The following is a 27,769-nucleotide window of genomic DNA, read 5'->3' as shown; positions in this document are numbered from 1 at the left end:
TTACATTTTTAGGTCTGTGGTCCATTTTGAGTTAATTTTTGTATGTGATGTGAAGTAGAAGTCCAAATCCATGCTTTTGCGTATGGATAGTCAGTTAGTTGTTCCAGCACCATTTGTTGAAAAGACCTGCCAGGGGCAGTGGCTCATGCCTGTAATCCCAGCACTTTGGGAGGCTGAGGCAGGTGGATCACGAGGTCAGGAGATCGAGACCATCCTGGCTAACACGGTGAAACTCCTCTACTAAAAATACAAAAAAAATTAGCCGGGCGTGGTGGCGGGCGCCTATAGTCCCAGCTACTCGGGAGGCTGAGGCAGGAGAATGGCCTGAGCCCGGGAGGCGGAGCTTGCAGTGAGCTGAGATCCTGCCACTGCACTCCCTAGCCTGGGCGACAGAGCGAGACTCTGTCTCAAAAAAAAAAAAAAAGAAAAGAAGACTGTCTCCCCATTGAATGATCTTGGCACCCTTGTTAAAAATCATTGACCATACATGTATGGACTTACTTCTGGATTCTCAGTTTTGTTTCATTGATCTATATGTCTGTCCTTATGCCAGTATCATATTGTCTCGATTACTGTAGCTTTGTAGTACTTCTTTTCGTTTCTTTCTTTCTTTTCTCTCCTTCCTTCCTTCCTCCTTTCCTTTCCTTTCCTTTCCTTTCCTTTCCCTTCCCTTCCCTTCCCTTCCCTTCCCTTCCCCTCCCCTCCCCTCCCCGCCCCCTCCCCCTCCCCCCTCCCCCTCCCCTCCCCTCCACTCCCCCCTCCCCCCTCCTCCCCCCTCCCCCTCCCCTCCCCTCCCCTCCCCTCCCCTCCCCTTCCCTTTTTTCTTTCTTGACAGAGTCTTGCTCTGTCACCCAGGCTGGAGAACAGTAGTGTGATCTTGGCTCACTGCAACCTCCACCTCCCAGGTTCGAGTGATTCTTTTGCCTCAGCCTCTCAAGTAGCTGCGACTACAGGCGCCTGCCACCACACCAGGCTAATTTTTCTAGTTTTAGTAGAGACGGGGTTTCACCATATTGGCCAGGCTGGTCTCAAACTCCTGACCTCGTGATCTGTCCGCCTCGGCCTCCCAAAGTGCTGGGATTACAGGAGTGAGCGACCGTGCCCGGCCTGTAGTACGTTTTTCAAAATTGAGGTAAAATTCACATAACAAAATTATTTTACAGTGCACAATTCAGTGTCATTTAGTACATTCACAATATTGTACAACTATAACCATTTATTTATTTATTTACTATTTATTTATTTTTTTGAGATGGAATCTTGCTCTTGTCGCCCAGGCTGGAGTGCAGTGGTGCGATCTCGGCTCACTGCAGCCTCCGCCTCCCGGGTTCAAGCGATTCTGCCTCAGCCTCCCGAGTAGCTGAGATTACAGGCGCCTGCCACCACGCCTGGGTAATTTTTATATTTTTAGTAGAGATGGGGTTTCGCCATGTTGGCCAGGCTGGTCTCAAACTCCTGACCTCGTGATTCACCTGCCTCAGCCTCCCAAAGTGCTGGGATTACAGGCATGAGCCATTGTGCCCGGCACAACTATACCCATTATCCAGTTTCTGAATGTAGTAATTTCTAGATTCAGGAAATGTGAATCCTCCAACTTTTTCCTCCTTTTCAAGATCATTTTGGCTTTTCTGGATCCTTTGCATCTCCATATAAATTTTAGCATTAGCTTGTCCATTTCTGCAGAAAAGGCTGTTGGAATTTTGTTAGGGATTGTACTTAATCAATTTCCATTTGTGGAGTATTGCCATCTTAACAAGTCTTATTCTCATAAAATGGGTTTTTTTTTTTTTTCATTTGTTCAGGTCTTCTTTAATTTCTTTCTTTCTCTTTTTTTTTTTTTTCTTTGAGACGGAGTATCGCTCTGTCGCCCAGGCTGGAGTGCAGTGGCGTGATCTCAGCTCACTGCAAGCTCCACCTCCTGGGTTCACGCCATTCTCCTGCCTCAGCCTCCCGAGTAGCTGGGACTACAGGCACCCACCACCACACCCGGCTAATTTTTTTGTATTTTTAGTAGAGACAGGATTTCACCGTGTTAGCCAGGACGGTCTCGATCTCTTGACCTCGTGATCCGCCCGCCTCGGCCTCCAAAAGTGCTGGGATTACAGGCGTGAGCCACTGCGCCCGGCCCTTTAATTTCTTTTAACAGTGTTTATAGTAGTTTTCAATATATAGGTCTTGCACTTCTTTGGTTAAATTTGTTCCCAAGTATTTTATTCTTTTTGATGCTGTTATAAGTGACATTGTCTTCTTAATTTCATTTTTGGATTGTTCATTGCTAGTACATAGAAATACAACTGATTTTGGGTTTGATCTTGTATCCTGCAACTTCATTGAACCATTTATTTGTTGTTTTTTGTTTTTTGTTTTTTTGTTTTTGAGACAATCTTATTCTGTTGCCCAGGCTGGAGTACAGTGGCGCAATCTCGGCTCACTGCAACCTTCATCTCCCGGGCTCAAGCAGTTCTCCTGTGAGCGCCACCGTGCCCGGCTAATTTTTGTATTTTTAGTAGAGATGGAGTTTCACCATGTTGGTCAGGCTGGTCTTGAACTCCTGACCTCGTGATCTGTCTGCCTCAGCCTCCCAGTGTTGGGATTACAGGCGTGAGCCCGGCCATTTATTAGTTCTAAGAGTTTGTGTCTATATTCTTTAGAGTTTTTCTGTATAAACCATCATATCATCTGCAAATAGAATTTTATCTCTTCCTTTCCAATCTGGATGCCTTTTATTTCATTATCTTGCCCAGTTGCTCTGGCTAGTTACTTCAGCACAATGTTGAATAGACTGGCAAAAGCAGACATCTTTGTCTTGTTTCTCATTTTAGGGGAAAAGCTTAGGGGAAAGCTTAGGGAAAAGTCTTTCATCATTGAGAATGCTGTTAGTCCTGGGTTTTTCATAGATGCCTAGGCAGGGGAAGTTCCCTTCTATTCCTAGTTTGTTGATTTTTGTTTGTTTGTTTGTTGTTTTTCTTTTTTGTTTTTTGTTTTTTTGAGACAGAGTCTTGCGCTGTTGCCCAAGCTGGAGTGCAGTGGCACAATTTCGGCTCACTGCAGGCTCTGCCTCCCAGGTTCCAGCGATTCTCCTCCCGAAGTGTTGGGATTACAGGCACATGCCACCGTGCCCGGCTAATTTTTGTATTTTTAGTAGAGACGGGGTTTCACCATGTTGGCCAGTCTCTACTAAAAATACAAAAATTAGCCTGGCATGGTGGTGTGCCTGTAGTCCCAGCTACTCGGGAGGCTGAAGCAGCAGAATCACTTGAACTTGGAAGGCAGAAGTTTCAGTGAGCCTAGATCATGCCATTGCACTCCAGCCTGGGCAACAGAGCAAGAGTCCTTCTCAAAAAAAAAAAAAAAAAAAGGAATACAACATTGGTTCAGCATATGAAAATTAATGCAATATACCATATTAATAAAGGAAAGATGCAAAATTATCTCAATAAACTCAGAAAAGCAGTTTAAAAATCCAACATTCTCTCATAATAAAAAACAATCATTGGCCAGGCGTGGTGGCTTACACGTATAATCCCAGCACTTTGGGAGGCCGAGGTGGGTGGATCACCTGAGGTCAGAAGTTCAAGACCAGCCTGGCCAACGTAGCAAAACCCCGTCTCTACTAAAAATACAAAAATTAGCTGGGTGTGGTGGCACATGCCTGTAATTCCAGCTACTTGAGAGGCTGAGGAAAGAGAATTGCTTGAACCTGGGAGGTGGAGGTTGCAGTGAGCCCAGATCACACCACTGCATTCCAGCCTGTGCGATGGGAGTGAGACTCCATCTCAAATAAATAAATAAATAACAATCAACAGTTGGGCGTGGTAGCTCACACCTGTAATCCCAGCACTTTGGGAGGCCAAGGTGGTTGGATCACCTGAGGTCAGGAATTCGAGACCAGCCTGGCCAACATGGCGAAACCCCGTCTCTACTAAAAATACAAAAATTGGCTGGGAGTGGTGGTGGACGCCTGTAATCCCAGCTACTCAGGAGGCTGAGGCAGAAGAATCACTTGAACCTGGGAGGTGGAGGTTGCAGTGAGCCGAGATTGCGCCACTGCACTCCAGCCTCAGTGACAATAGTGAACTCCGTCTCAAAATAAGTAAATAAATAAATAAAATAAAATACGTTATAGGAGGGTGGGAGAAGGGGCACAAAAATAAAATAAAATACATTATAGGGAGGGACAGGATGGACAGAGAAACAATTAGGAGGCTAGTGCAGTAATCTAGGATATATTCTCCCTTCATAGTCAAAGGTACTAGAAGTGGAGAAAGTGGGCACTGCTCAGACTTTCACAGATTGGATGCTGATGTGATGAAAGAGAAACAGAAGGGCTGGGGCTGGGCACAGTGCCTCAGGCCTGTAATCCCTGCACTTTGGGAGGCGGAGGCGGGCGGATAACCTGAGGTCGGGAATTCAAGACCAGCCTGACCAACACGGAGACACCCTGTCTCTACTAAAAATACAAAAAGTAGCCTGGTGCGGTGGCGCATGCCTGTAATCCCAGCTACTTGGGAGGCTGAGGCAGGAGAATTGCTTGAACCCGGGAGGTGGAGGTTGCGGTGAGCCAAGATCGCGCCATTGCACTCCAGCCTGGGTAACAAGAGCGAAACTCTGTCTCAAACAAACAAACAAACAAAAACCAACCAAAACAACGACGACAAAAAACCCAGAAGGGTCTGGGTGACGAGGTTTTTGGTCTGAGGACCTGGAAGAATGGAAGTGTCATGCACTGGCCAGCAAAGACTATGAAGGGAGAATTTTCGTGGGGAGGGCGTACTGGAGCTTACGCCCATGGTAGGTTTGCTATGGACATGGTAGGTTTGCTATGCCTAGGTGACATCCAAGTGGAAATACCGAATAGGCAATCGTATATGTAGGATTCTGGAGTCCAGGAGAAAGTGGATTGAAGTTGTGATTTGGGAGTTATCAGTGTATAAAATGGCAAGGTCTTTCATGTTCATTGTGGGAGTGGCCGTGGAGTCATTTAATAAACATATATTATGCAGCTGAGCACCTGCTTGGGGTGAGGCATGACGCACATGCGCTTGGGTAGCTCAAGGGTGAGGGTGCCATTTATTCACAGAGGCAGGGAACACAGGAGGAGGTGCAGTTCTTAGGGGGATGGTGGTGGGACCCGCGTTGGACGTGTTGCATTTGCAGCGTCTGTGGAGTGTGCAGGATGCTTGCACAGGGGTGAAGCTCAGGGACAAGTCTGGGCTGGAGACTCAGCGTGTGGTTGGCAACCGAAGCCACGGGAGTGACTGCGATAGGCCGGGGGAGCGTGAGTCTCTCGGCTGCCGAGAACAGAGATGACACATCTTCTCACATTGGTTTTTTATTTCCCTTAAGCGCCTGTCGTCATCACACAAAACGCTCTACGTCGACGCTGCCAAATACTGCTTTTTATTCCTCACAGCTCCTCCCGTCTTTCCGAGACTGCGGACAGAGGGAGCTCGACGCCATTCCCTGCCGGGGGCGGCCCTCGCCGCGGCGACGTCACGGAGGAGGCGGGATACGGAGGCGGCCGCGGCGCGGGCTGCAGGACTGACCCCGGGCTGCGCGGCCCCACCCCGGGCGGTCCGCTCCGTTCCCTCCGGTCCCCGCAGCCGCCGTCTTAGGCCAGCTGAAGCAGGCCGCGCTCGGCCGGCAGGCTCTGGGTGCGGTTGTAGACATCCTCCAAGGTGCCGGCGGCCCGGACCAGCGCGGCCCGCGCCTCCGCCTCGGTGGCTGCGGGACACGCCAGCTCCAGCAGGCGGCGGCGACCTGGGAAGCCGAGGAAGGCGAGGCGGGCGGTCTGACGGACCAGCCAGGGGTGATGCGGACCCAGGGCCGCACGGTAGGCGTCGCTGCACTGCACGCCCGCGTCTGGGCCTCCCAGCGCGCGGGTCGCCACCCGGTGGAGGCAGAGCTGGGACCAGCGCAGCGCGCGGTGCAGCAGGAGCAGCGTGCGAGAGCCCGAGCTCCGGGCCGGGTCCCGGGGGGCCGCCCCCGGCTGCTCTAGCAGTCCCGCCCTCCGCTCCCACGCCGCCATGGCCGCCAGCGACCAGTAGTGCTCCGCGTCCGGGCCGTGCACCCGATCCTCCAGGGCTGTCACCTTGGTGAAGACCTCCCTAGTGGCGAAGGCGAAGACGGAGCCGAGGGGAGTCAGGAACCTGCGGGCGAGACGACTTGAGAGAATGGCGATGGAGCCGCCAAGGAGGCGGGGACCGGCTGGGGGACGGGGAGGCCACTCACTCGACGAGTGCCTTCCATCCCGCCAGGTACGGGGACAGCCCCACATCCCCTTCGGGTTTCAGACTGGCGTGGAACCGCCTCATCATGCGGCCCAGCATCCCCCTAGGGCCCAGACACGGAGGCTGTTTCCTCTCCGGGGCCTCCAGGGGTCCCGACTCCTGCCGGACCTGGTGGGGAGACACGATGGGAAGAGGTGGGAGCAGATTCCGCCCTGAAGAAATTGTTCCGAAGGTTTAGCTGGTGGCTCTTCTGCTGTGCGCTCAGCTTCCGACGGGAGAGGGTAGACCAGGGGGAGGACCCGCCCTATGCCGGACCCTCAGCCTGGCTCCACGTCTCCCTGTTCTGGTCCCTCCTGAAGCGCCCGCGCCCAACCCTGCGCCTAGCGTACCTGGAAGGGCGCCGTTCCCCCTGGAACGCAGGGCTGTGCCCTGGGTCCGCAGCCCGAGCGGGCGCCTGGGGAGAGGAGAAACGGAGCGGTGAGGGCTCCAGAAAGAGGCTTGAGTCGTGAGGGCCTGGACTCCGGGCTTCCTCCCGGAGCAGGTGATGGAAGGGGCAGCTCACCTAGGCTCCGAGCACTGAGATAAAGCAGCAGCAGCGCGAAGATAGCGAGAGGAATTGAGTGGCTGAACCAGTGTCGCAGGACTGGGGGCCGCACCGCCACTCCCATGCCTGCTGCTGGGACCGCCGCCCCCTCACCGGCGCCTAGCCAGTCCGTGTCCCTCCGCCTCCGGGAGGGGACAGAAGCCCGTGGTGCCCTGAGGCGCAAAGGGTTAATAATTAACCTACTAAGGCCCCTTCCCCTGTGCCCTTCGCCCCAAAGGGCAGCTACCCTGGGTGCGAGGAACCGGGTGAAGGGAATTTGGGGGATTCGACAGCAGTGACAGATCAGTGCATTTCCCTTCCCTGTAGGGCCAGCTGTAGTAAGAGGCACTCTGAGTAGTGGGAAGAGAGGCAGGGGCCAGAACAGCTCCCCTACTGAGCAGTGGTGTGGGCCCTAAATTCACTCTGGGCTTGAGTTCCCTCCACTGTAAATTGAGGATAATAATAGGCACTTTGCAAGCCTCATGTGAGGATTAAATGATAACGTATGTGAAAACACTAAATGGAAAAGCTGACCACAATTGCCCTATAAATCTTATTAAGTTCAAGCATTGCACGCCTCTGGGATCCAGGGAACACCCACTTCTCTCTCTCTTTTTTTTTTTTTTTTTTTTTTTTTGAGACAAAGTCTCGCTCTGTCGCCCAGGCTGGAAAGTGCCGGCTAATTTTTATATTTTTAGTAGAGACAGGGTTTCACCATACTGGCCAGGCTGGTCTCGAACTCCTGACCTTGTGATCCGCCCGACTTGGCCTCCCAAAGTGCTGGGATTACAGGCGTAAACCACCGCGCCCAGCCGGTAACACCCACTTCTAAATTCTCTATCTTATCCCCAGGGGACTTTGTCTTGACCTGGATACATGACCACTTGCAATCATATACATACGTCAGGCTTTATCCTTTTGCATTTTTGTGGTTTAATTTTCAAAACTCCAGATTGGCTCTTCAATCATTCATTGCACCAACTTTTATTAAGTACTTCCGCACGTACTAGGCTTCGAGAATACAAAACTGCCTTCACAGAGCTCAAGGTCCACCGGGGGAGAATTTATCCTCTGTCTCCCCCACTGGAATGTGAGCTCTGATGACAGGGGCCTTGTTATTCTTGCTTACAGCACATGGAATATTGCTTAAGCCAAAACATATTATTGCTAAATAGGTATTGAATAAACAAAGGAGTGTGTATGAGGGGCAGGTAAATCAGGGGTTGTGGCCCCTAACAAATTTAGCCAGGCATTTTTAGGCCAGGCACGGTGGCTCACGCCTGTAATCCCAGCACTTTGGGAGGCCGAGGTGGGCGGATCACCTGAGGTCAGCCTGGCTAAAGCGGCAACACCCCGTCTCTACTAAAAATATACAAATTAGCCAGGCATGGTGGCGAACGCCTATAATCCCAGCTGCTCGGGAGGTTGAGGGAAGAGAATCGCTTGAACCCGGGAGGCAGAGGGTGCAGTGAGCCGAGATGGTGTCACTGCACTCCAACCTGAGCGACAGAGTGAGACTTCGTCTCAAAACAAACAAACAAACAAACGAACAAAAAACATACTTAGCCAGGTTTTCTCGCTTTTTGTTTTGCAAATTAGGAGTCCATCTGGTGGTCACAGGGGGAAAGGCATTCCAGGAAAGGATAGAAGGATACAGAAAGCAATGGAAGAAACAGCATGATCTTTTCTTAGGGGTTCTTAGTCTCCTGTCCCCAAACTTCTTAGAGTTATTCCTGTTGGACCGGGCGCGGTGGCTCACGCCTGTAATCCCAGCACTTTGGAAGGCCGAGGCAGGCGGATAACAAGGTCAAGAGATAGAGACCATCCTGGCCAACACGGTGAAACCCAGTCTCTACTAAAAATACAAAAATTAGCGTGGCGGAGTCTTGGTGCGCGCCTGTAGTCCCAGCTACTCGGGAGGCTGAGGCAGGAGAATCGCTTGAACCCAGGAGGTGGAGGTAGCAGTGAGCCGAGATCGCGCCACTGCGATGCCACCACTGGGCGACAGAGCGAGACTTCGACTCAAAAAATAAAAAATAAACATTAAAAAGAATTATTTCTGTTTGTGTATATCTTCTTCCAAGGTAGGGAGGAGTGTCCCGGATTCTCAAGGTGTTAGGGCCCTGATCTCTCAGAAGACCTCTCAGAGGAGGAGACTTCTGAGTTGACGGGAGTTTTCTCAGCTTCTCCAGTTCGAGGATTCTTGTCCTATCCTCACTCTGATGTCCCCTCACATCCTGGAGGTCTCTGGGTTTCTCTTGCCCCATCCTGTCACTGGTGGGACTCCCGGGAGGTCACTTCCATCCCTAGCCCTGGTCTCCGCTCTGTCTCCGCTCTCACTGCTGGAATGTTTCCCAGCTTGTTTGGCTGTAAACCTAAGGCAAATTGCTTGCCATTTTTGAGCCAGTTCCCTCATCTACAAAATAGGAAGGATAATTCTGACCCCCTAAAAATTGTTGTGAGGGTTAAACAAAATACTGCAAAGCGCTAACCATAATTCGTAGCCTATAGTAAATATTCAGTAGGTGATGGTTATTTTAATTCGCCCTCTCTCACTGCTCCTCCTACCCTAGCTCTGGGAGCCTCTGCCTCCGGGAGCAGGAAATAGGGTTCCGGGAGTGGATTAGTTTTGGGTTTCACTTAATGTGGGAGGCCCTTCCGCAATCGGAGCCCTCACAGAGGCCAAACTGATATAAATCTGCTTAGGAGGCCTGATTCACAGACGCTGCTGGATGGAGCGGGGCGCAGGAGCCAAGCTGCTGCCGCTGCTGCTGCTTCTGCGGGTGGCTCCTTTCACATGTGCACAGGCAGATGGCCGGAACGGCTACATGGCGGTCATCGAAGTGACCAACGGGGGTCCCTGGGGCGACTGGGCCTGGCCTGAGATGTGTCCTGACGGATTCTTCGCCAGCGGGTTCTCCCTCAAGGTTGGGGCTCAGGCGTAGGTCCTGGAGAGGGCGGAAATGCGTGGGACCATAGAGCCAAGGATGATAATTCCGTGACTCGCCCTTGCTCCTATCCTCGATACCCAGGTGGAGCCTCCCCAAGGCGTTCTTGGCGATGACACTGCACTGAATGGGATCAGGCTGCACTGCGCGCGCGGGAACGTCCCAGGCAATACGCACGTGGTAGAGTCCCAGTCTGGAAGGTGGGGCACAGGGGTCGAGGATCCCTTGGGGGTGATGGTATGTCCCTTACCCTCTGTTACATACTCCGTCACGACAGGCAGGCTGGCTCCTCCAGAGCTGCGGGGCAGTATAGACCGGGGAGGCGAGGGGTGGATGGAAGACCCCCCTCCGCTCCTCGGCGGAGGTCAGGCAGCACCCAGCCCACCGGGTCATATACACAACGCTTGGCTTGGAAAGTCTCAAGGGCTTGGTGAATGGGGGCGCCCGCAGAGGCAATGCATCTCCCTTTGCCTTGCAGCTGGGGCGAATGGAGTGAGCCGCTGTGGTGTCGCTGCGGCGCCTACCTAGTGGCTTTTTCGCTTCGCGTGGAGGCACCCACGACCCCCGGTGACAACACAGCAGCGAACAACGTGCGCTTCCGCTGTTCAGACGGCGAGGAACTGCAGGGGCCTGGGCTGAGCTGGGGAGACTTTGGAGACTGGAGTGACCGTTGCCCCAAGGGCGCGTGCGGCCTGCAGACCAAGATCCAGGGACCTAGAGGCCTCGGCGATGACACTGCGCTGAACGACGCGCGCTTATTCTGCTGCCGCAGTTGAATGGCGCCTCTGCCGCCGCTCTCTCCCTGGCCAGGAGGCTAGTCCCACCTCTTGCTATTAAAGCTTCTCTGAGTTGACTTTGGTCTCGCCTGTTTATTTATTTTATTTATTTATTTATTTATTTATTTATTTATTTGAGACTGAGTCTCGCTCTGTTCCCCAGGCTGGAGTGCAGTGGCTCACTCGGCTCACTGCAAGCTCTGCCTCCCGGGTTCACGTTATTCTCCTGCCTCAGCCTCCCGAGTAGCTGGGACTACAGGCGCCCGGCACCACGCCCGGCTAATTTTTTTGGTATTTTTAGTAGAGCCGGGTTTCACCGTGTTAGCCAGGATGGTCTCGATCTCCTGACCTCATGATCCGCCCACCTCGGCCTCCCAAAGAGCTGGGATTACAGGCGTGAGACACCGTGCCCGGCTGGTCTCGCCTGTTTAAGGAATGGGGAACTGAGTCTCCTTTTCCCCTCCTAACTTAGCATTAGGTGAGGCATACATTTGGATTTGGTCTCAGGGGTCTATGGTAGATTGCTGAAAAGTTATGGACTCGAGAAAAACGCACTTAAAGACATAATTTTCAGACAAGTGATGGAAGTCCGCCTTTTTTTTTTTTTTTTTTTTTTTGGAGTCTCACTCTGTCGCTCAGGCTGGAGTGCAGTGGTATGATCTTGGCTCACTGCAGCTTCCACCTCCTGGGTTCCAGCGATTCTTCTGCCTCAGCCTCCTGAGTAGCTGGGACTATAGGTACCCACCACCATGCCCAGCTAATTTTTGTATTTTTAGTAGAGGTGGGGTTTCCCCATGTTGGCCAAGCTGGTCTCAAACTCCTGACCTCAAGTGATCCACTGGCTTCAGCCTCCAAAGTGTTGGGATTACAGGCTTGCACCATCGTGCCAGGCCAGGAAGTCTGGCTTTCTGAGAGGGTCTGCAGACACCCTGCCTCCATTAGGTGCCTAGGTTGTCTCCTTTCTGAACCAGTGACCTAAGATTAAGAAAATTCTATCAAATTATGGCCAGATGTGGTGGCTCACAGCTGTAATCTCAGCACTCTGGGAGGCTGACGTGGGTGGATTGTTTAAGCTCAAGAGTTGGAGACCAGCCTGGGCAACATGGTGAAATCCCCTCTCTACAAAAAGTACAAAAATTAGCAGGGGTATGGTGGTGTGCGCCTGTAGTCCCAGCTACTCAGGAGGCAGAGGCAGGAGGATTGCTTTAGTCCAGGAGATGGAGGCTGCAATGAGCTGAGATCGTGCCACTGCACTCCAGCCTGAGTGACAAAGTGAGGCCCTGTCAAAAAGAAAAAAAAAAAAAAATTCTACCAAATTAGGAAGTGACAAAGCCACAGTGGCTTTACACTTCCATTTTCTAGAGCTTAAGAAGTTACAGTGTCTTTTCCATAGTTTTCATTATTTTCTCCTACAAAACGGATCCTTGTTTAGGATCTTTGTCCTTGCTGTTCTCTCTGCCTATAATCCCCCAAATATCCAGATGGTTAGCAAGCCCTCCTGATCTTGTCTCAAATTTCATTTTCTCAAATTTTCCCTGTCATAAAAGAGAGTCTCTCCATAAGTCAATATCAATCCCATTACCAACATGTTTTTAAAAAGTGCTTATTGGCTGCAAACGGTGGCTCAAGCCGGTAATCCCAATACTTTGGGAGGCTGAAGTGGGAGGATTACTTTTGCTCAGGAGTTCAAGACCAGCCTGGGCAACATGTCGAAACCGCGTCTCAACAAAAAACACAAAAAAGTTAGCAAGGCATGGTGGCATATGCTTATGGTCCCAGCTACTTGGGAGGCTGAGACGGGAGGATTGCTTGAGCCCAGGAGGTGGAGAATGCAGTGAGCCGAGATCGTGCCACTGTCTTACAGCCTGAGTGACAGCGAGACCCTGTCAAAAAAAAAAAAAAAAAAAAAAAGTGCTTATTACCTATTGAAATAATTTTTTGCTTCTTTAAAAATTGCCTATCTTCCACCCTTGGAATGCCAAGTTCCTTGAGAGAATAAAACTTGTCTGTCTTGTTTACCATCGTTATTTCCAGCGCAACCAAATAGCTCAGTATCTATTTGTTAAGAAAGTACGAGTCGGGTGCAGCGGCCCCAAAGGCCAGGTGTATCTGTAGTCTCTCGCACACTCCTCCTTACAGAAGGCACAATCTGAGACAGAGAAGAGAGCTCAAAGCAGTTTATTCTAGTGAGCAAGGGAGTGAGTGAGCCAGGCAGGCGTCCAGGAAGGAGCAGGTGTAACCCGGCGGTCAGTGGAGCCTCAGTGAGGGGCGTCCTGCAGAAAAGAGAAGGTGAGAACGCAGCCAGGACCAGGCAGGTTCCCTCTACAACTCCACCGCACGCCATTTCACCTGTTTTTTCCTGCAATCGCCACAGAAGACACCAATGGTCGCGTTCACCAGCTGGATCCCACACAATACCATCTCCAGGCAGGAGGCGGCCACCAGCAGCGAGAAGAGCGTCACATTCCAGGGGACCACGCGAGGGGGCGCCTCGCACCGATCCCATAGAGTGCGGTTGAGCAAGTAAGCTCCCCTGTGGGAGGGGTAAGGCCACGTGGGAGAAGGCGGCCTGCGCGTGCGCCACCCCCGCCCCCAAGAATACGTCCTAGGGGATTTGCAAAGGCCCAGGTAGCCCACGTGGAGCGAGTGCTCTCGAAGTCGAGTCCCGCCCAGGTGTCCCAGTCCACGGGGGAAGGGCGGGAGGGAAGAGGCAGAGAATGGAGGACACGAATACAGGCTAAACCTTACGCGGTGTCTTCGAAGTGGTAGCCCCACTCGCCGTTCATTAAGCATCTGGGTCCATTTCGGAGCCCAGCTCCAGACACCGAGAGGCAGTAGATGGCACCAAGCACCCCGAACGCCGAGGAGAAGACCGAGCGCAGCATCTGGATGTGGTGTGGAAGGGGAGGTAAGGCCCAATCTCCCCACCTGTGGGTGACGACGCTCAGCGCCAGCCCCCACGCATTATCGAAATCTGCTCCAGTCGGGTTGTTAAAATGTATTTTTTAATGCCGGGCGCGGTGGCTCACGCCTGTAATCTCAGCATTTTGGGAGGCTGAGGCGGGCGGATCTCCTGAGGTCGAGAGTTCAAGACCAGCCTGGCCAACATGGAGAAACCTTGTCTTTACTGAAAATACAAAAATTAGCCGGGCGTGGTGGCACATGCCCGAGGCTGAGGAGCAGAGATCGCACCACTGCACTCCAGCCTGGGCGACAGAGCGAGACTCCATCTCAAAAAAAAAAAAAAAAAAAAAAAAAAAAATTAGAAATTCGGACTCGGTTTCTGCACCTGTCCTCGCAGAACCACAGCACTCTCTATGGAATTCCTAGCTACACAAGCTCCTCTGCAGACTCCCAGGCTCCATCCCACCCCTCCCTGGCACCCACAAATCTCAGATCTCAATAATACTGAGGGGTAGGCGGGTGAGGGGGAGAGGGGGGAACTACAACCCCAGTGAACCTCGGCGGCTGCTGGCCTTCGGGTTAGCCTAACTGCAAGCCCGGGGTTTGAAGGGAAATTTATTTTAAACCTGACCCGAGGCTGGGCACGATGTCTCACACCTGTAATCCCAGCACTTTGGGAGGCCAAGGGGAGCAGATCGCCTGAGGCCAGGAGTTTCAGACCAGTGTGGCCAACAGTGAAACCCCGTCTCTACTAAAAATATAAAAATTAGCTGGGTGTGGTGGCAGGCGCCTGTAATCCCAGCTACTTGGGAGGCTGGAAGAACAAGAATGGCTTGAACTAGGGAGGCGGAAGCTGCAGTGAGCCAAGATCCTGTCACTGCACTCCAGCCTGGTGACAGACAAAGACTCTGTCTAAAATACATAAATAAATAAATGTAAAATAAAATAAAAATACATTTTTTTGAGGCGGAGTTTTGCTCTTGTTGCCCAGGCTGGAATGCAATGGCACGATCTTGGCTCACTGCAATCTCCTGCCTCAGCCTCCCAAGTAGCGGGATTACAGGCACCCGCCACCACACCTGGCTAATTTCTGTATCTTTTCTTTACTTTACTTTTCTTTTTTTTGAGACAGAGTTTCGCTCTTGTTGCCCAGGCTGGAGTACAATGGTGTGATCTCGGCCCACTGCAACCTCTGCCTCCCGGGTTCAAGTGATTTTCCTGCCTCAGCCTCCTGAGTAGCTGGGATTACAGGTGCCCACCACCACGCCTGGCTAATTTCTGTATCTTTTCTCTTCTTTTTTTTTTAAATAACTGCTTACTGCAGCCTGGACCTCCTGGGCTCAAGCGGCCCTCCCACCTCAGCCTCCCGAGTAGCTGAGATTGCAGGTGCTTGCCACCACGCCCGGCTAATTTTTGTATTGTTAGTAGAGATAGGGATCTCGCCATGTTTCCTAGGCTGGTCTAGAACTCCTGGCTCAAGCCATACTCCCACCTCAGCCTGCTAAAGTGTTGGGATTACAGGCAAGAGACACCACCCCCAGCCCTGAATTCCTTCTTAATCTGGATCTTACCCTGCAGCGGTTTCCACAGCACCCAGCACCACAGCAGCCCTTGCCCCCTGCCCGAACAGCTGCAATTCCTGGACACAGTACCTGTGGGACAAGAGTCATTGTTATAGCACGTTCCCCCAGATCCTCCAGGCCTGACTTGCATCAGTGCCTACCTCCTTCAGGAAGCTGCCTGTGATGCCTTCAGCCCTTTGGACTGTAGAAGACCTTATCTCTACTTCTCCCGGAGCTGCTGGGCTTCACCTTACTTTATCCTTATCTACGTGCCTACCTTATCTCTGTTCAGATTGTGGCCTCTGGAGGGTAGGGCCCAATATCATTATTTTCCCCAATCTTGGCACATAGTAGGTGCCCTACTGAATGGAAATCAGGGAAACTACTTCACATGCTATGAATTGATTCATCTCTCAGGGTCTCAGTTTTGCCTGTGTAAAATGGGTCTGGAAGATCTACCTCACAGCTCTGTTCTCAGGATTTAATGGGCGAACAAGCTGACTAGGTGTTAAGACTGGCTCAGAGGCCGGGCGCGGTGGTTCACGCCTGAAATCCCAGCATGTTGAGAGGCCGAGGCGGGTGGATCACCTGAGGTCAGGAGTTAAAGATCAGCCTGACCAACATGGAGAAACCCCATCTCTGCTAAAAATACAAAATTAGCCGGGCGTGGTGGCACATGCCTATAATCCCAGCTACTCGGGAGGCTGAGGCAGGAGAATTACTTGAACCTGGGAGGTGGAGGTTGTGGTGAGCTGAGATCGTGCCATTGTACTCCAACCTGGGCAATAAGAGCGAAACTCCATCTCAAAAAAAAAAAAAAAAAAAAAAAAAAAAAAAAAAAAAAGACTAGCTCAGAGTAACTCAATATTTATAAGTTCCCTCAGCAGCAGGAAGGGATAGAGGTGTTGGAGTGTCTGGTGAATTTGGATTACAGCAGAGTGTGGAAGAGTGCTAGTGGATGGTCTGACATGGAGTGTAGCATTTTCCAAGGTTCAACCCTTGGTGTTTTTTTCTCCCTGTGGCTTTCCTAACAATGCCCATCCCCTTTCAGGGAATCAGCTCTTCACTCTGCCAGAAGTTGCCTCCAAAACTGATGCTTCCAGATCCTCGTTAACTTGAATGTCTTGGGTTTAGCTCAAATTCAAGCAGCCTCACGCTCATCTCACAATATTCCGCAAATTCATCTCCCTTTGACTTTCTTGTCTCCATCAGTGGAAAAAATAACATCTACTAGGTCACCCAAGCTGGAAATCTTTAACGTTGCACCCAGAAAGACATCAAATTTTCTCAATTTTTCCTTAAGTGGCTCCTGAATCTGTGAGTCCTTCCCCACATTGAATCCCTAATCACCTCCCATGAGGATGTTCTCAGCCTCCCTATTACACTCTCATAGCTCTTGCCCCATGCCACCCTACACTCTATCCTCTATCAGATTAAACATAGCATTTTTTTCTTTCTTTCTTTCTTTCTGAAACAGGGTCTCACTCTGCCACCCGGGCCGGAACGCAGTGGCTTGATCATGGCTGACTTTAGCCTTGACCTCCTGGGCTCAAGTGATCCTCCTGCCTCAGCCTCCTGAGTAGCTGGTATCACAGGCATGCGTCATCATACCCAGCTAATTTAAAAAAATTCTGTAGACATGGGATCTTGCTATTTGCTCAGGCTGGTCTTGAACTCCTGGGCTCCTCCTGCCCTGGCCTACCAAATTGCTGGGATTACATGTGTAAGTCACTGCACCTGGCCTAAACATAGCTTTCAACTGGTCTTTTCTCTGCTCAAATCCTTTAGGGTCTCTTCACAGAGAAGCCCGTCAAGACTGAACTCTTTTTTTTTTTTTTTTTTTTTTTTGAGACAGAGTCTCACTGTGTCTCCAGGCTGGAGTGCAGTGGTGTGATCTTGGCTCACTGCAACCTCCACCTCCCAGGTTCAAGTGATTCTCCTGCCTCAGCCTCCTGAGTAGCTGGGACTATATGCACATGCCATCACACCGGGCTAATTTTTTGTATTTTATTAGAGAAGAGGTTTCACCATGTTGACCAGGATGGCCTCGATCTCCTGACCTCGTGATCCGCCCGCCTCAGCCTCCCAAAGTGCTGGGATTACAGGCGTGAGCCACCACGCCCGGCCAAGACTTGTAACTTGAATGTCTAAGTCTTGTAAGGCATTTAAGGCTCCTCATCTGGCTCCGTTATCTTTATCTTTGTTGCACAAGGTCAGGTTCTTTGCCTGTCTCCTGTCTCTGGAATTCCACAGCTGTCTTGCTTTTTGCTTTCTTGTGTGTGTGTTTGCTTTTTGAGACAGGATCTCACTCTGTCACCCAGGCTGGAATGCAGTGGTGCAATCATGGCTCACTGCATCCTCAACCTCCTGGGCTCAAATGATCTTCTCACCTCGGCCTCCCGAGTAGCTGGGTCTACAGGTGCAGAAAAACATGCCTGGCTAATTTTTTTGTAGAGTTCATGTCTTACTATGTTGCCTAGCTGGTCTCGAACTCCTGGGCTCAAGCGATCCTCCTGCTTCAGCTTCCCAAATTGCTGGGATTACAGGCATGAGCCACTGTGCCTGGCTCCTCATGTGTCTTATCTGGCACATACCATCCAAGGCAGCATTTTGTGCTTCTCCAGGGAAAGGGCTGAGAGTTTCAGTTCTATTATATCATCCCCAGCAACCTCAGAGAAACACCTGCTCTCTCCTCTTCCTGTCTCATGGCAGGGCCAGGACCCATGCTGACACATTTGCTTAGCCTCCCTGGTTAGGTCACTTACTGGAGGCTTGTGGATCCAAACACACCTAGAATTGCCTTTTGGATTTACCAATTTTGAATGATCTACTTGTCTGAAGTTTTTGCTTTTGTTTGAGAGAGGGTCTCACACTGCTGCCCAGGCTGGAGTGCAGTGGCATGATCATGGCTCACTGCAGCCTCCACCTCCTGGGCTCAAGTGATCCTCTCACCTTAGCCTTAGAGTAGCTGGGATTACAGGCTTGTACCACCACACTCAGCTAATTTTTTCTTTTTTGAGATGAAGTTTTGCTCTTGTTGCCCAGGCTGGAGTGCAATGGCGCGATCTTGGCTCGCTGTAACCTCCACCTCCCGTGTTCAGGTGATTCTCCTGCCTCAGCCTCCCGAGTAGCTGGGATTACAGGCATGCACCACCACGCCCTGCTAACTTTGTATTTTTAGTAGAGACAAGGTTTCTCCATGTTGGTCAGGCTGGTCTGAAACTCCTGACCTCAGGTGATCAGCCTGCTTCAGCCTCCCAAAGTGCTGGGATTACAGGTGTGAGCCACCGCACCTGGCCAGACCCAGCTAATTTTTAAATTTTTGTTGAGATAGTCTCACTATGTTGCCCAGGCTGGTCTTGAATGCTAGCACTCAAGTGATTCTCTTGCCTCCGCCTCCCAAAGTGCTGGGATTTTATAGGCACGAGCCACCACACCTGGCCCTATTTGAGATTTTTACTCTTTTTGATTAAAGTGTTTGCTTCCCTTTGTAGTATGTGCTTCTCTGTCTCATTCGTTGCCATCTTTTTGTCTTAGTGAAAAGTGTCATCATAAATGAAGAAGAAAACACTGTGTTTATAGCCTGAATCAGCTCATATTTCTCCATTTCCACAGCCACTGGCCTAGTCCAAGCCACTCTCATCTCTCCTGGATGTCTTCCGTGACCTCAGTTTGGTCTTTTCTTTTTCTTTATCTTTTTTTTTTTTTTTGAGATGGAGTCTCGCTCTGTCACCCAGGCTGGATTGCAGTGGCATGATCTCGGCTCACTGCAACCTCTGCCTCCCGGGTTCAGGCGATTCTCCTGCCTCAGACTTTCGAGTAGCTGGGATTACAGGCATGCACCACCACGCCCTGCTAACTTTGTATTTTTAGTAGAGACGGGATTTCGCCATGTTGGTCAGGCTGGTCTCGAACTCCTGACCTTATGATCTGCCAGCCTCGGCCTCCAAAAGTGCTGGGATTACAGGCGTGAGGCCCTGCGCCCAGCTCAGTTTGGTCTTTTTCTGTATCTATTGCAGACCTTCTACTACCCATTCTCCACACAGTGGTCAAAGGAGTCTTCTTCATTCCAGTGGTGTGTGGAGCAACCAGGCCTCTCACACTGCCAAGGGGAATGAAATTGGCATAAGAACTACAGAAAACTGGCAATATCTATTAGCACTGAATATTTGCATGTCTTAAGAATCAGCAGTTTTACTGCTAGGTTTTTATCCAATAGAAATGCACATGTATTTGTACCTAAATACATCTACAAGAATGTTTATAGCAGCATTATTTGCAAAAAAACCAAACTGGGAACGATCCAAATCTCCTTCAACAGTAGAATGGGCCGGGCACAGTGGCTTATGCCTGTAATCCCAGTACTCTGGGAGGCCAAGGCAGGCGGATCACCTAAGGTTGGGAGTTCAAAACCAGCCTGACCAACATCGCGAAACCCCGTCTCTACTAAAAATACAAAAATTAACCGGGCACGGTGGCACATGCCTGTAATCCCAGCTACTCAGGAGGCTGAGGCAGGAGAATCATGTGAACCTGGGAGGCAGAGGTTGCAGTGAGCCGAGATGGCGCCATTGTACTCCAGCTTGGGTGACAGAGTGAGACTCTGTTTCAAAAAAAACAAAAAAGCAAAAAAGCAAAAAAAAAAAACAAAAAAAAAAACCAGTAGAATGTATAAATGAGGTATAGTCACATAATAGAACGTATAAGAAAAAAAGAAAACTACAGCTACACCTAATAATATGGGTGGCTCTCACAAACGTAATATGGAGCTAAAGAAGCCAGATACAGGCCGGGCACGGTGGCTCACGCTTGTAATCCCAACACTTGGGGAGGCCGAGGCGGGTGGATCACCTGAGGTCGGGAGTTCGAGACCAGCCTGACCAACATGGCGAAACCCCGTCTCTACTAAAAATACAAAAATTAGCCAGGCGTGGCGGCGCATGCCTGTAACCCCAGCTACTCTGGAGGCTGAGGCATGAGAATCATTTGAACCTGGGAGGCGGAGGTTACGGTGAGCTGAGATGGCGCCACTGTACTCCAGCCTGGGCAACAACTCCGTCTCAAAAAAAAGCCAGACACATACTCTATGATTCCATTTGTGTAAAGTGCAAAATAAGCCAAACTCGTCTATGGGGTTAGAAGACAGAATAGTGGTTACGCTTGTTGGTGAGGTGATTCTGGGGTTCCGTGTGTGGTGAGAGGCATGTCTGGGCTTCTGGTAATGATCTGTTTCTTGACCTGGGCTCAGATGTGCTCACTTTGTAAAAGTTTGTTGAGCTGTGTACTAAGGATCTGGGTACTTGTCTGTATGACTTAAATAAAAAGTTTTAAACTGTCAAAAAACGAAGTGCCAAAAGTCCTTCAATAGGGCCTGGCGCGGTGGCTCACGCCTGTAATCCCAGCACTTTGGGAGGCCGAGGCGGGCAAATCACGAGGTCAGGAGATTGAGACCATCCTGGCTAACACGGTGAAACCCCGTCTCTACTAAAAATACAAAAAAAAATTAGCCGGGCGTGGCGGCAGGAGCCTGTAGTCCCAGCTACTCGGGAGGCTGAGGCAGGAGAATGGCGTGAACCCAAGAGGTGGAGCTTATACTGAGCCGAGATCGCGCCACTGCACTCCAACCTGGGCAACAGAGCGAGACTCCGTCTCCAAAAAAAAAAAAAAGTCCTTCAATAGTTTTCTGTTGTACTTATAATAATAAAAATTCAAAAGACTACACTGTGGCTTTTCAGGGTGTTCCAGGCCTAGCCTCTGCCCTCCTCAGACCTCATCTCATTACATCTCACCTCACCAGCCACCTGTCTGATCCTCAGAAGTGTGGAGCTTGTTCCCACCTTAGGCTTTGTACTTCCAGCCCCCAGTGTCTGCAACACTCACACCTTCTTCTTGTCATTTGGGTCTCAGTTCAGACATCATCTTATAGAGCTCTTCCCTGAAAATCCTATAAAAAGTGGCATCTGCTTTGCCTAGGAGCTCTTCATGCCAGCACCATTTTATTTTATTTTATTTTTATTTTTATTTTTTTATTTTTGAGACGGAGTTTCACTCTTGTTGCCTAGGCTGGAGTACAATGGTGCAATCTTGGTTCACTGCAACCTCCGCCTCTCGGGTTCAAGCGATTCTCCTGTCTCAGCCTCCCGAGTAGCTGGGATTACAGGCGTGTGCCACCATGCCTGGATAATTTTTGTATTTTTAGTAGAGACGGGGTTTCTGCATGTTGGTCAGGCTGGTTGTGAACTCCTGATCTCAGGTGATCCGCCCGCCTCAGCCTCCCAAAGTGCTGGGATTACAGGCATGAGCCACCACGCCCGGCCGATGGTACCTACTTCTATCTGAAATTGCCTTGCCTAGTTCTATACTTCATTCAATGACTTTTTTATTTTTTATTTTCTTGAGACAGGGTCTCGCTCTGTTGCCCAGGCTGGAGTGCAGTGGTGTGTGGTCCTAGCTCACTGCAATCTTTCATTTCTGGGCCCAAACTAGGACTACAGGCACATGCTGCCATTCCGTGACTATTAATTGGGTGTCTGCTAAGTGCAAGGTGCTGGTCTAGCACTGGGTACATAGCGGCCAACAAAGCAGGCAGTGCTTGCTCTCGTGGGACTTCCAGCCTTGCTTCCATGAGACTGGTGGCCTCACCAAAGGGAACACAAGCTTCAGGGAGAGCAGGAACCTGTCTGTGTCCCTGTGATATAGAGCAGTGCTTACTTATTTGTTTATTTATGTATGAGATGGAGTCTTGCTCTGTCGCCCAGGCTGGAGCGCAATGGCGCAATCTCGGCTCACTGCAACCTCTGCCTCCCGGGTTCTCCTGCCTCAGTCTCCCAAGTAGCTGGGATTACAGGCGCCTGCCACTATGCCTGGCTAATTTTTGTATATTTCTTTAAGTAGAGACGGGGTTTCACCATGTTGGCCAGGCTGGTCTTGCACTCCTGACCTCAGGTGATTGGCCCGCCTCAGCCTCCCAAACTGCTGGGATTATAGGCGTGAGCCACTGTGACCAGCCGGGTGGTGCTTCTTGAGAGTGACTCTGGGCACAGAGGTGGAAGAAAGGCAACTGTGAATGCATATTTGGGGAAGGGAGACTCAGGGAGCTCCGCTGAAGCAAGCCAGTTAGATGGGGCAGAGGAGTGTGGGGAGACAGGGGTGGTTTAGGTTGGAGAGGGAGCACCCCGTGACAATGGCTAAGTGTGTCAGCCTGAGAGGAGTGTGACTCTCAAAGAGAGTTGAGTTTAGAGCGATGGAGTAGAGTACAGCAGCCAAGATCCATGCAGGAGGAGGGAGTAGAAGAAGAGATACCAGAGAGTAAGAGGGGATTGTTGGTTAAAGGAGAGGTATCCTCTTTTAGCAAATAGAGGTGTGACCAGCGAGGTGTGACCAGCAAAAGGGACCAAGGGGAGCTCTCCCCTGGAGAATGTCATTAGCCAACCGTCCTGAGAAGTGGAGAACTGTGCTGGGTAGATCTTTTGTCTTTATCGCATGAAGATATTAAACTAGGTTGACCATCCCAAAGTTTCCCTAAATGGGTGGAGAGTTGGAAGATGGGGGTTAGTAAATTGGGGAAATCTGTGTCTCCTTTTCTTCCACTTCTGACAGATCCTAGTCTTGGCCAGGCATGGTGGCTCACATCTATAATTCTAGCACTTTGGGAGGCTAAGGCAGGAGGATCACTTGAACCCAGGAGTTTGAGACCAGTCTGGGCAACATAGGGATACTCCGTCTCTACAAAAAATGTAAGCTGGGGCAATGGCTCACATCTGTAATCCCAGCACTCTGGGATGCCAAGGCGGGTGGGTCACCTGAGATCAGGAGTTCGAGACCAGCCTGGCCAATGTGGCGAAACCCCGTCTCTACTAAAAATGCAAAAATTAGCTGGGTGTGGTGGCACGTGACTGTAATCCCAGCTACTCAGGAGGCTGAGGTAGGAGAATTGCTTAAACCCAGGAGACAGAGGTTGCAGTGAACGGAGATGGCGCCAGGGCACTCCAGCCTGGGCGACAGAGCGAGACTCCGTCTCCAAAAAAATAAAAAATAAATAAAAATAAATATATTTAAAAGTGAGCTGGGTGTGGTGATGCCCACCTGTGGTTCCAGTTACTCAGAGGCTGAGGTGGGAGGACTGCTTGGGCCCAGGAGATTGGGGCTACAGTGAGCCATGTTCGTACTACCACACTCCAGCCTGGGCAATAGAGAGAGACCCTGTCTCAAAAAACAAAACAAAACAAAACAAACACAAAAACCAACCCCCGCCTCCGCCCCTGGCAAATAGCTTCTCATCTCCTGGAAGACGACTTGAGGGCATCCTCCCTGCCATACTGATCTAAGTTCTGAGTTTATCCTTAGCAGTCCGCACAGATTGGGCTTCCAGAAATGTTGGGTGAGAGTGAATGGACACGGAGGCAAGGGAGGGTGACTGATCCATGATGGCAGTCCTTGGCTCTGGGTAATTTCACTGCACCCCACCCTCATGCCTGTTATTATCCTGCCCTGATGACGTCTCTGACAACCAGCTGCTCCTTCTGCCTTAACCATTGTAGTGAGGTTTTCCTAGCATCTGCTCAACAGTGGGGACAGCGAGGACAGGCAGGACATGCTCCCTACCCGGTAGGGGAGCTCTTTAGAGCAGTGAGGCTCTCGTCCTTTCTGTGCCCCTCAGACATTCAGCTTGGGATGCTGGGGCTCCTCCAGGACTGACTCCAGAGGGCTCCTAGCCCCCACCAAGCCATTGCCATCCTCTCCCAAGGAACCATCCTTATTCCTCTCTCCCTCTCCCTCCTGTTCAGAACCCCTTAGGTGGCACCCAGCCAGCTGGCCCGGGCTCCCCTGCCAGCCTTCTCACCATTAGGCCCCCGCCGATGAAGCCGCCCATGAGCCAGACTTGCAAGCTGAGATGGTTGGTGTTGGTCCAGGAGGTCTCCCCATTAGGTACCAGCAGGAGGGCGTTGGCCACGATGCAGACCAGGCAGAGGGTAATGAGGGAGAGCCCCACACAGCGGGCACATTTTCCCGTACACATGGTGAGGTGTCAGGAAGGACAGGCAGTGAGTGAAAGTAAGCCGGCAATTCCCAGGTCCAGAGGAAAACAAGCCTGGAGCACGGAGCAAAGGTCAGACAGAGGCGTGGCAGAAACTGGCAGGATCAGAATGATAAGGGAGAGAGGCACAGGATGTGGGCCCTGAGGAGGCGGAGGCGGAGGAGCTGCAGCCCTGAGGTGAAGGGAGGATGTGGTGCTGGACAAGGTGGGGGCTATGGACACACTACCCTGTGTTAGTGCCTTCCTGTTTTTTCTGCACAGCTCCACAGCCCCTCTGTTGGTTCCATACCTGCTTTGCAACTTAGCCAAGCCCCTTCATGTCTCTTAAGTCTCAGTTGCCACTTGTGTCTGGGCACGGTGGCTCACACCTGTAATCCCAGCACTTTGGGAGGCCGAGGAGGGTGGATCATCTGAGGTCAGGAGTTTGAGACCAGCCTGGCCAACATGGTGAAACCCCATCGCTACTAAAAATACAGAAATTATCTAGGCACGGTGGTGGGCACCTGTAATCCCAGCTATTCGTGAGGCTGAAGCAGGAGGATCACTTGAACCTGGAAGGTGGAGGTTGCAGTGAGCTGAGATCATGCCATTGCACTCCAGCCTGGGTGACAAGAGTGAAACTCTGTCTCGAAAAATAAATAAATTAATTAAATAAATAAAGTGACAAGAGTGAAACTCTGTCTCAAAATAAATAAATAAATAAATAAATAAATAAATAGATAGATAGATAGATAAATAAATAAATAAATAAGTAAGTGATGCCACTTGCCTTCTGGGCTACTTGTGGGGATTAAATGGGACAACCTGAGAAGTATTTTGTAAACTAGGAAGCACAGAGCAGATGTGTGGTGGCCTCTTCATTTCTGCTAGCCTCACAGGCAGCGTTCTTCCCAGGGAGAAATTAGAGATGATTGTGGCTTGTATTGTCCTTGCATTTCGTCTTTTTGGTATTTGATTATTGATGTCTCCTCCTCTTGAGGCCACAACCTGTCTCTCAGGGTGGGTTCAGGACCTAGGCCTCATTGATGAGAGCATTCTATCCCGCTAGCCTTGGTGTTTGATTTAGCAACAGCCATGCGATCTGAGCCAGCTCTGTGAGAATCAGTTTCTGCCTTTTTTCGTTGGCATTCTGAGGTCAAAGAAGTTCTGTTTTTGTTGGGGTGCTGCAGTTTCCTTGATAACTTCTTTTTTTTTTGAGACGGAGTCTCACTCTGCTGCCCAGGCTGGAGAGCAGTGGCATGATCTCAGCTCACTGCAACCTCCGCCTCCTGGGTTCAAGCGATTCTCCTGCCTCAGCCTCCCAAGTTGCTGGGATTACAGGCACCCGCCACCACACCCAGCTAATTTTTGTATTTTTAGTAGAGATGGGGTTTCACCATGTTGGCCAGGCTAACTCCTCACCTCACATGATCCGCCTGCCTCAACCTCCCAAAGTGCTGGGATTACAAGCGTGAGCCAAGCCACCCGTTCGACTTCTTCTTTTTTAATTAAAAAAATGTTTTTGAGACCAGGGTCTTCTGCCTCAGCCTCCTGAGTAGCTGGGATTATTGGCATGTGACACCAAGCCCGGCTAATTTTGTATTTTTATTAGGTCTCCCTTTGTTGCCCAGGCTGGTGTGTAGTGGATCATGGCTCCCTGCAGCCCTGACCACCTGGGCTCAAGTGATCCTCCCACCTCAGCCTCCCAAGTAGCTAGGACTATAGGTGTGTGCCACCACGCCTGGCTAATGGTTTTTTTTGTTTTTGTTTTTTTTTTTGAGACGGAGTCTTGCTCTGTCGCCCAGGCTGGAGTGCAGTGGTGCAATCTCGGCTCACTGCAGCCTCTGCCTCCCGGGTCTCAGAAGCAAACAGGAGAGTGAAGCCCCCACAGAATGAACCCTAGCTCAAGTAGGATGTGGGAGTGACATGAAGAGATGAGGGTGGCAGGAAGGGCTTCAGGGCTTAAGAGGGTATGCAATGAGGCTGTCACCTGGAAAGTGTCACCAGCCAGTGGTCCCTGACGCAGCCCCTCCCAGCGGCCCACTCAGACCACTACAGAAATGTGGAAAATGGAGAAAAGCCAGAATCTCTGCTATTTATAAGACAGAGGAACTGGATTGAGAAAAATACACGGAGAATTTACCTCTTGAATCAGAGGATGCCTGAAAAGGAAAATACTTTGAACCTCCCCAACTATTTGTCTCTGACTCATAGGCAATTATGATAACTGATACATTCGGTTTTGCTTCTGTTGGCATGTTTAATGCTTTAAAAAACATTTCCATATTGCTTTTGATGTTTTCTGTCCCTTTTCTTTTTTGTTTTTTGAGACGGAGTTTCGCTCTTGTTGCCCTGGCTGGAGTGCAATGGCGTGATCATGGCTCACTGCAACCTCCACCTCCCAAGTTCAAGCAATTCTTCTGCCTCAGCCTCCTGAGTAGCTGGGATTATTGGCATGTGACACCACGCCCAGCTAATTTTGTATTTTTAATAGAGACAGGGTTTCTCCATGTTGGCCAGGCTAGTCTCGAACTCCCGACCCCAGATGATCCCCCGCCTCGGCCTCACAAAGTGCTGGGATTACAGGCATGACCCACTGCGCCCAACCTCTGTCCCTTTTCTTTAAAGATTTTACATTATCCTTTTTTTTTTTTTTTTGAGACAGGGTCTCTGTCACTCAGACTAGAGTGCTAAGGTAAGATAATCATGGCTTGCCCCGGCTGTGACCTCCTAGCTCAAGCAGTCTTCCCACTTCAGCCTCCTTAGTGCCAGGATTACAGGCCCACACCACCACACTCAACTAATTTAAAAAATTTCTTTTGGCCGGGCGCGGTGGCTCACGCCTGTAATCCCAGCACTTTGGGAGGACAAGGTGGGCAGATCACGAGGTCAGGAGATCAAGACCATCCTGGCTACCATGGTGAAACCCTGTCTGTACTAAAAATACAAAAAAAATTAGCCAGGTGTGGTGGCATGCACCTGTAATCCCAGCTACTTGGGAGGCTGAGGCAGGAGAATTGCTTGAACCCAGGAGATGGAGGTTGCAGTGAGCCGAGATTGCACCACTGGACTCCAGCATGGGTGACAGAAGAAGCCTCCATCTAGAAAAAAAAAAAGATACAAGGAAAAGGGTCACATTGGATCCCACCCTAGATCACCTGACCCCCAGCCAACTCATATGTGTGTATCAGTGAAATAAATGCCTATATTTATTTGACACTAAGACTTCGTCAAGGGGGATGGTTTGTTGCCCAGTAACAGGTTCCTAACACAGACCCCCTTATCCAGGCCAGGGCTGGTTGATTGAGGAACAAGTAGCTGACCCAAAGGCAGACATGTAGCCAGAGACCTGTGAGGTCTCTTGAGGTGAGAACTCCATCCGACAGAGGTACACTGACTGGATAATGACCAATCCACCGACTGGATCTTCATGATTGGGAAAATGTGTCTGTGAGACAAGCTGAGACAGTCATCGGAGAGTGGGGCGGCTTCAAACTGGGAGCTGTATGCAAGAAGGAAGCAATCAAAAGCCAGAGGCAACTGACACCAGAAATAAGCAGAAGTCACAGCAAGAGAAGTTTGTGGAGAACAGTTACTCTGAAACAGCGCCAGAGGGAGAAGCGCAGGCACTGGAAAGCTCTGGTTCCTCAGGAGGAGGCCGATGAGAGGTTGTCACCAGAACTAACGTTGAACTACCAGAGCAACTGTCATATCTCAAAGAGTGGCCCTTCCAACCGTGGACCTGAAGAG

At 50.6% G+C, this 27,769-nt stretch overlaps 3 protein-coding genes across 5 annotated transcripts; 1 reads left to right on the top strand and 2 right to left on the bottom strand.

Annotated features, from left to right (window-relative positions):
* Positions 1-5,405: 5,405 nt before the first annotated feature.
* On the bottom strand, positions 5,406-6,911 carry GLTPD2 (glycolipid transfer protein domain containing 2). Its single transcript, XM_054536007.2, has 3 exons — positions 6,620-6,911; positions 6,232-6,398; positions 5,406-6,149 (listed from the first exon to the last, which is right to left on the bottom strand). Exons 1-3 carry the CDS (start codon positions 6,896-6,898, stop codon positions 5,612-5,614), a joined length of 984 nt encoding a protein of 327 aa, XP_054391982.2. The 5' UTR covers positions 6,899-6,911; the 3' UTR covers positions 5,406-5,611.
* Positions 6,121-10,614, top strand: VMO1 (vitelline membrane outer layer 1 homolog). 3 transcript variants are annotated; one of them, XM_009251164.3, is made up of 4 exons: positions 6,121-6,257; positions 9,520-9,740; positions 9,846-9,941; positions 10,240-10,614. In XM_009251164.3, exons 2-4 carry the CDS (start codon positions 9,546-9,548, stop codon positions 10,255-10,257), a joined length of 309 nt encoding a protein of 102 aa, XP_009249439.1. In that variant the 5' UTR covers positions 6,121-6,257; positions 9,520-9,545; the 3' UTR covers positions 10,258-10,614. The 3 variants fall into 3 exon arrangements, with proteins under 3 accessions (XP_009249439.1, XP_002826920.1, XP_054391981.1); XM_002826874.5 differs by having other exon boundaries at positions 6,133-6,257; positions 9,846-9,961; XM_054536006.2 differs by lacking the exon at positions 9,520-9,740 and having other exon boundaries at positions 6,133-6,257; positions 9,846-9,961.
* Positions 10,615-12,699: 2,085 nt separating this feature from the next.
* TM4SF5 (transmembrane 4 L six family member 5) lies at positions 12,700-24,059 on the bottom strand. Its single transcript, XM_002826873.4, has 5 exons — positions 23,846-24,059; positions 15,013-15,093; positions 13,286-13,422; positions 12,887-13,070; positions 12,700-12,810 (listed from the first exon to the last, which is right to left on the bottom strand). Exons 1-5 carry the CDS (start codon positions 24,020-24,022, stop codon positions 12,796-12,798), a joined length of 594 nt encoding a protein of 197 aa, XP_002826919.2. The 5' UTR covers positions 24,023-24,059; the 3' UTR covers positions 12,700-12,795.
* Positions 24,060-27,769: the final 3,710 nt, after the last annotated feature.

This window comes from Pongo abelii, chromosome 19, assembly GCF_028885655.2.
Source record: "Pongo abelii isolate AG06213 chromosome 19, NHGRI_mPonAbe1-v2.0_pri, whole genome shotgun sequence".
In the NCBI taxonomy this organism is placed as follows: domain Eukaryota; kingdom Metazoa; phylum Chordata; class Mammalia; order Primates; family Hominidae; genus Pongo; species Pongo abelii.
This window is presented reverse-complemented; position numbering and strand designations above follow the sequence as displayed.

Coding starts and splice junctions, on each gene's coding strand:
- GLTPD2 (XM_054536007.2), bottom strand. CDS start 6,898: ATGGGAGTGGCGGTGCGGCCCCCAGTCCTGCGACACTGGTTCAGCCAC. Junction 6,399..6,619: donor GGGGAACGGCGCCCTTCCAG/GTACGCTAGGCG, acceptor TCTCCCCACCAG/GTCCGGCAGGAGTCGGGACC. Junction 6,150..6,231: donor GGATGGAAGGCACTCGTCGA/GTGAGTGGCCTC, acceptor TCTCGCCCGCAG/GTTCCTGACTCCCCTCGGCT.
- VMO1 (XM_002826874.5), top strand. CDS start 9,546: ATGGAGCGGGGCGCAGGAGCCAAGCTGCTGCCGCTGCTGCTGCTTCTG. Junction 9,741..9,845: donor CCAGCGGGTTCTCCCTCAAG/GTTGGGGCTCAG, acceptor CTCGATACCCAG/GTGGAGCCTCCCCAAGGCGT. Junction 9,962..10,239: donor GTAGAGTCCCAGTCTGGAAG/GTGGGGCACAGG, acceptor TTTGCCTTGCAG/CTGGGGCGAATGGAGTGAGC.
- TM4SF5 (XM_002826873.4), bottom strand. CDS start 24,022: ATGTGTACGGGAAAATGTGCCCGCTGTGTGGGGCTCTCCCTCATTACC. Junction 15,094..23,845: donor TCATCGGCGGGGGCCTAATG/GTGAGAAGGCTG, acceptor CTTGTCCCACAG/GTACTGTGTCCAGGAATTGC. Junction 13,071..13,285: donor TACCACTTCGAAGACACCGC/GTAAGGTTTAGC, acceptor CCCCTCCCACAG/GGGAGCTTACTTGCTCAACC.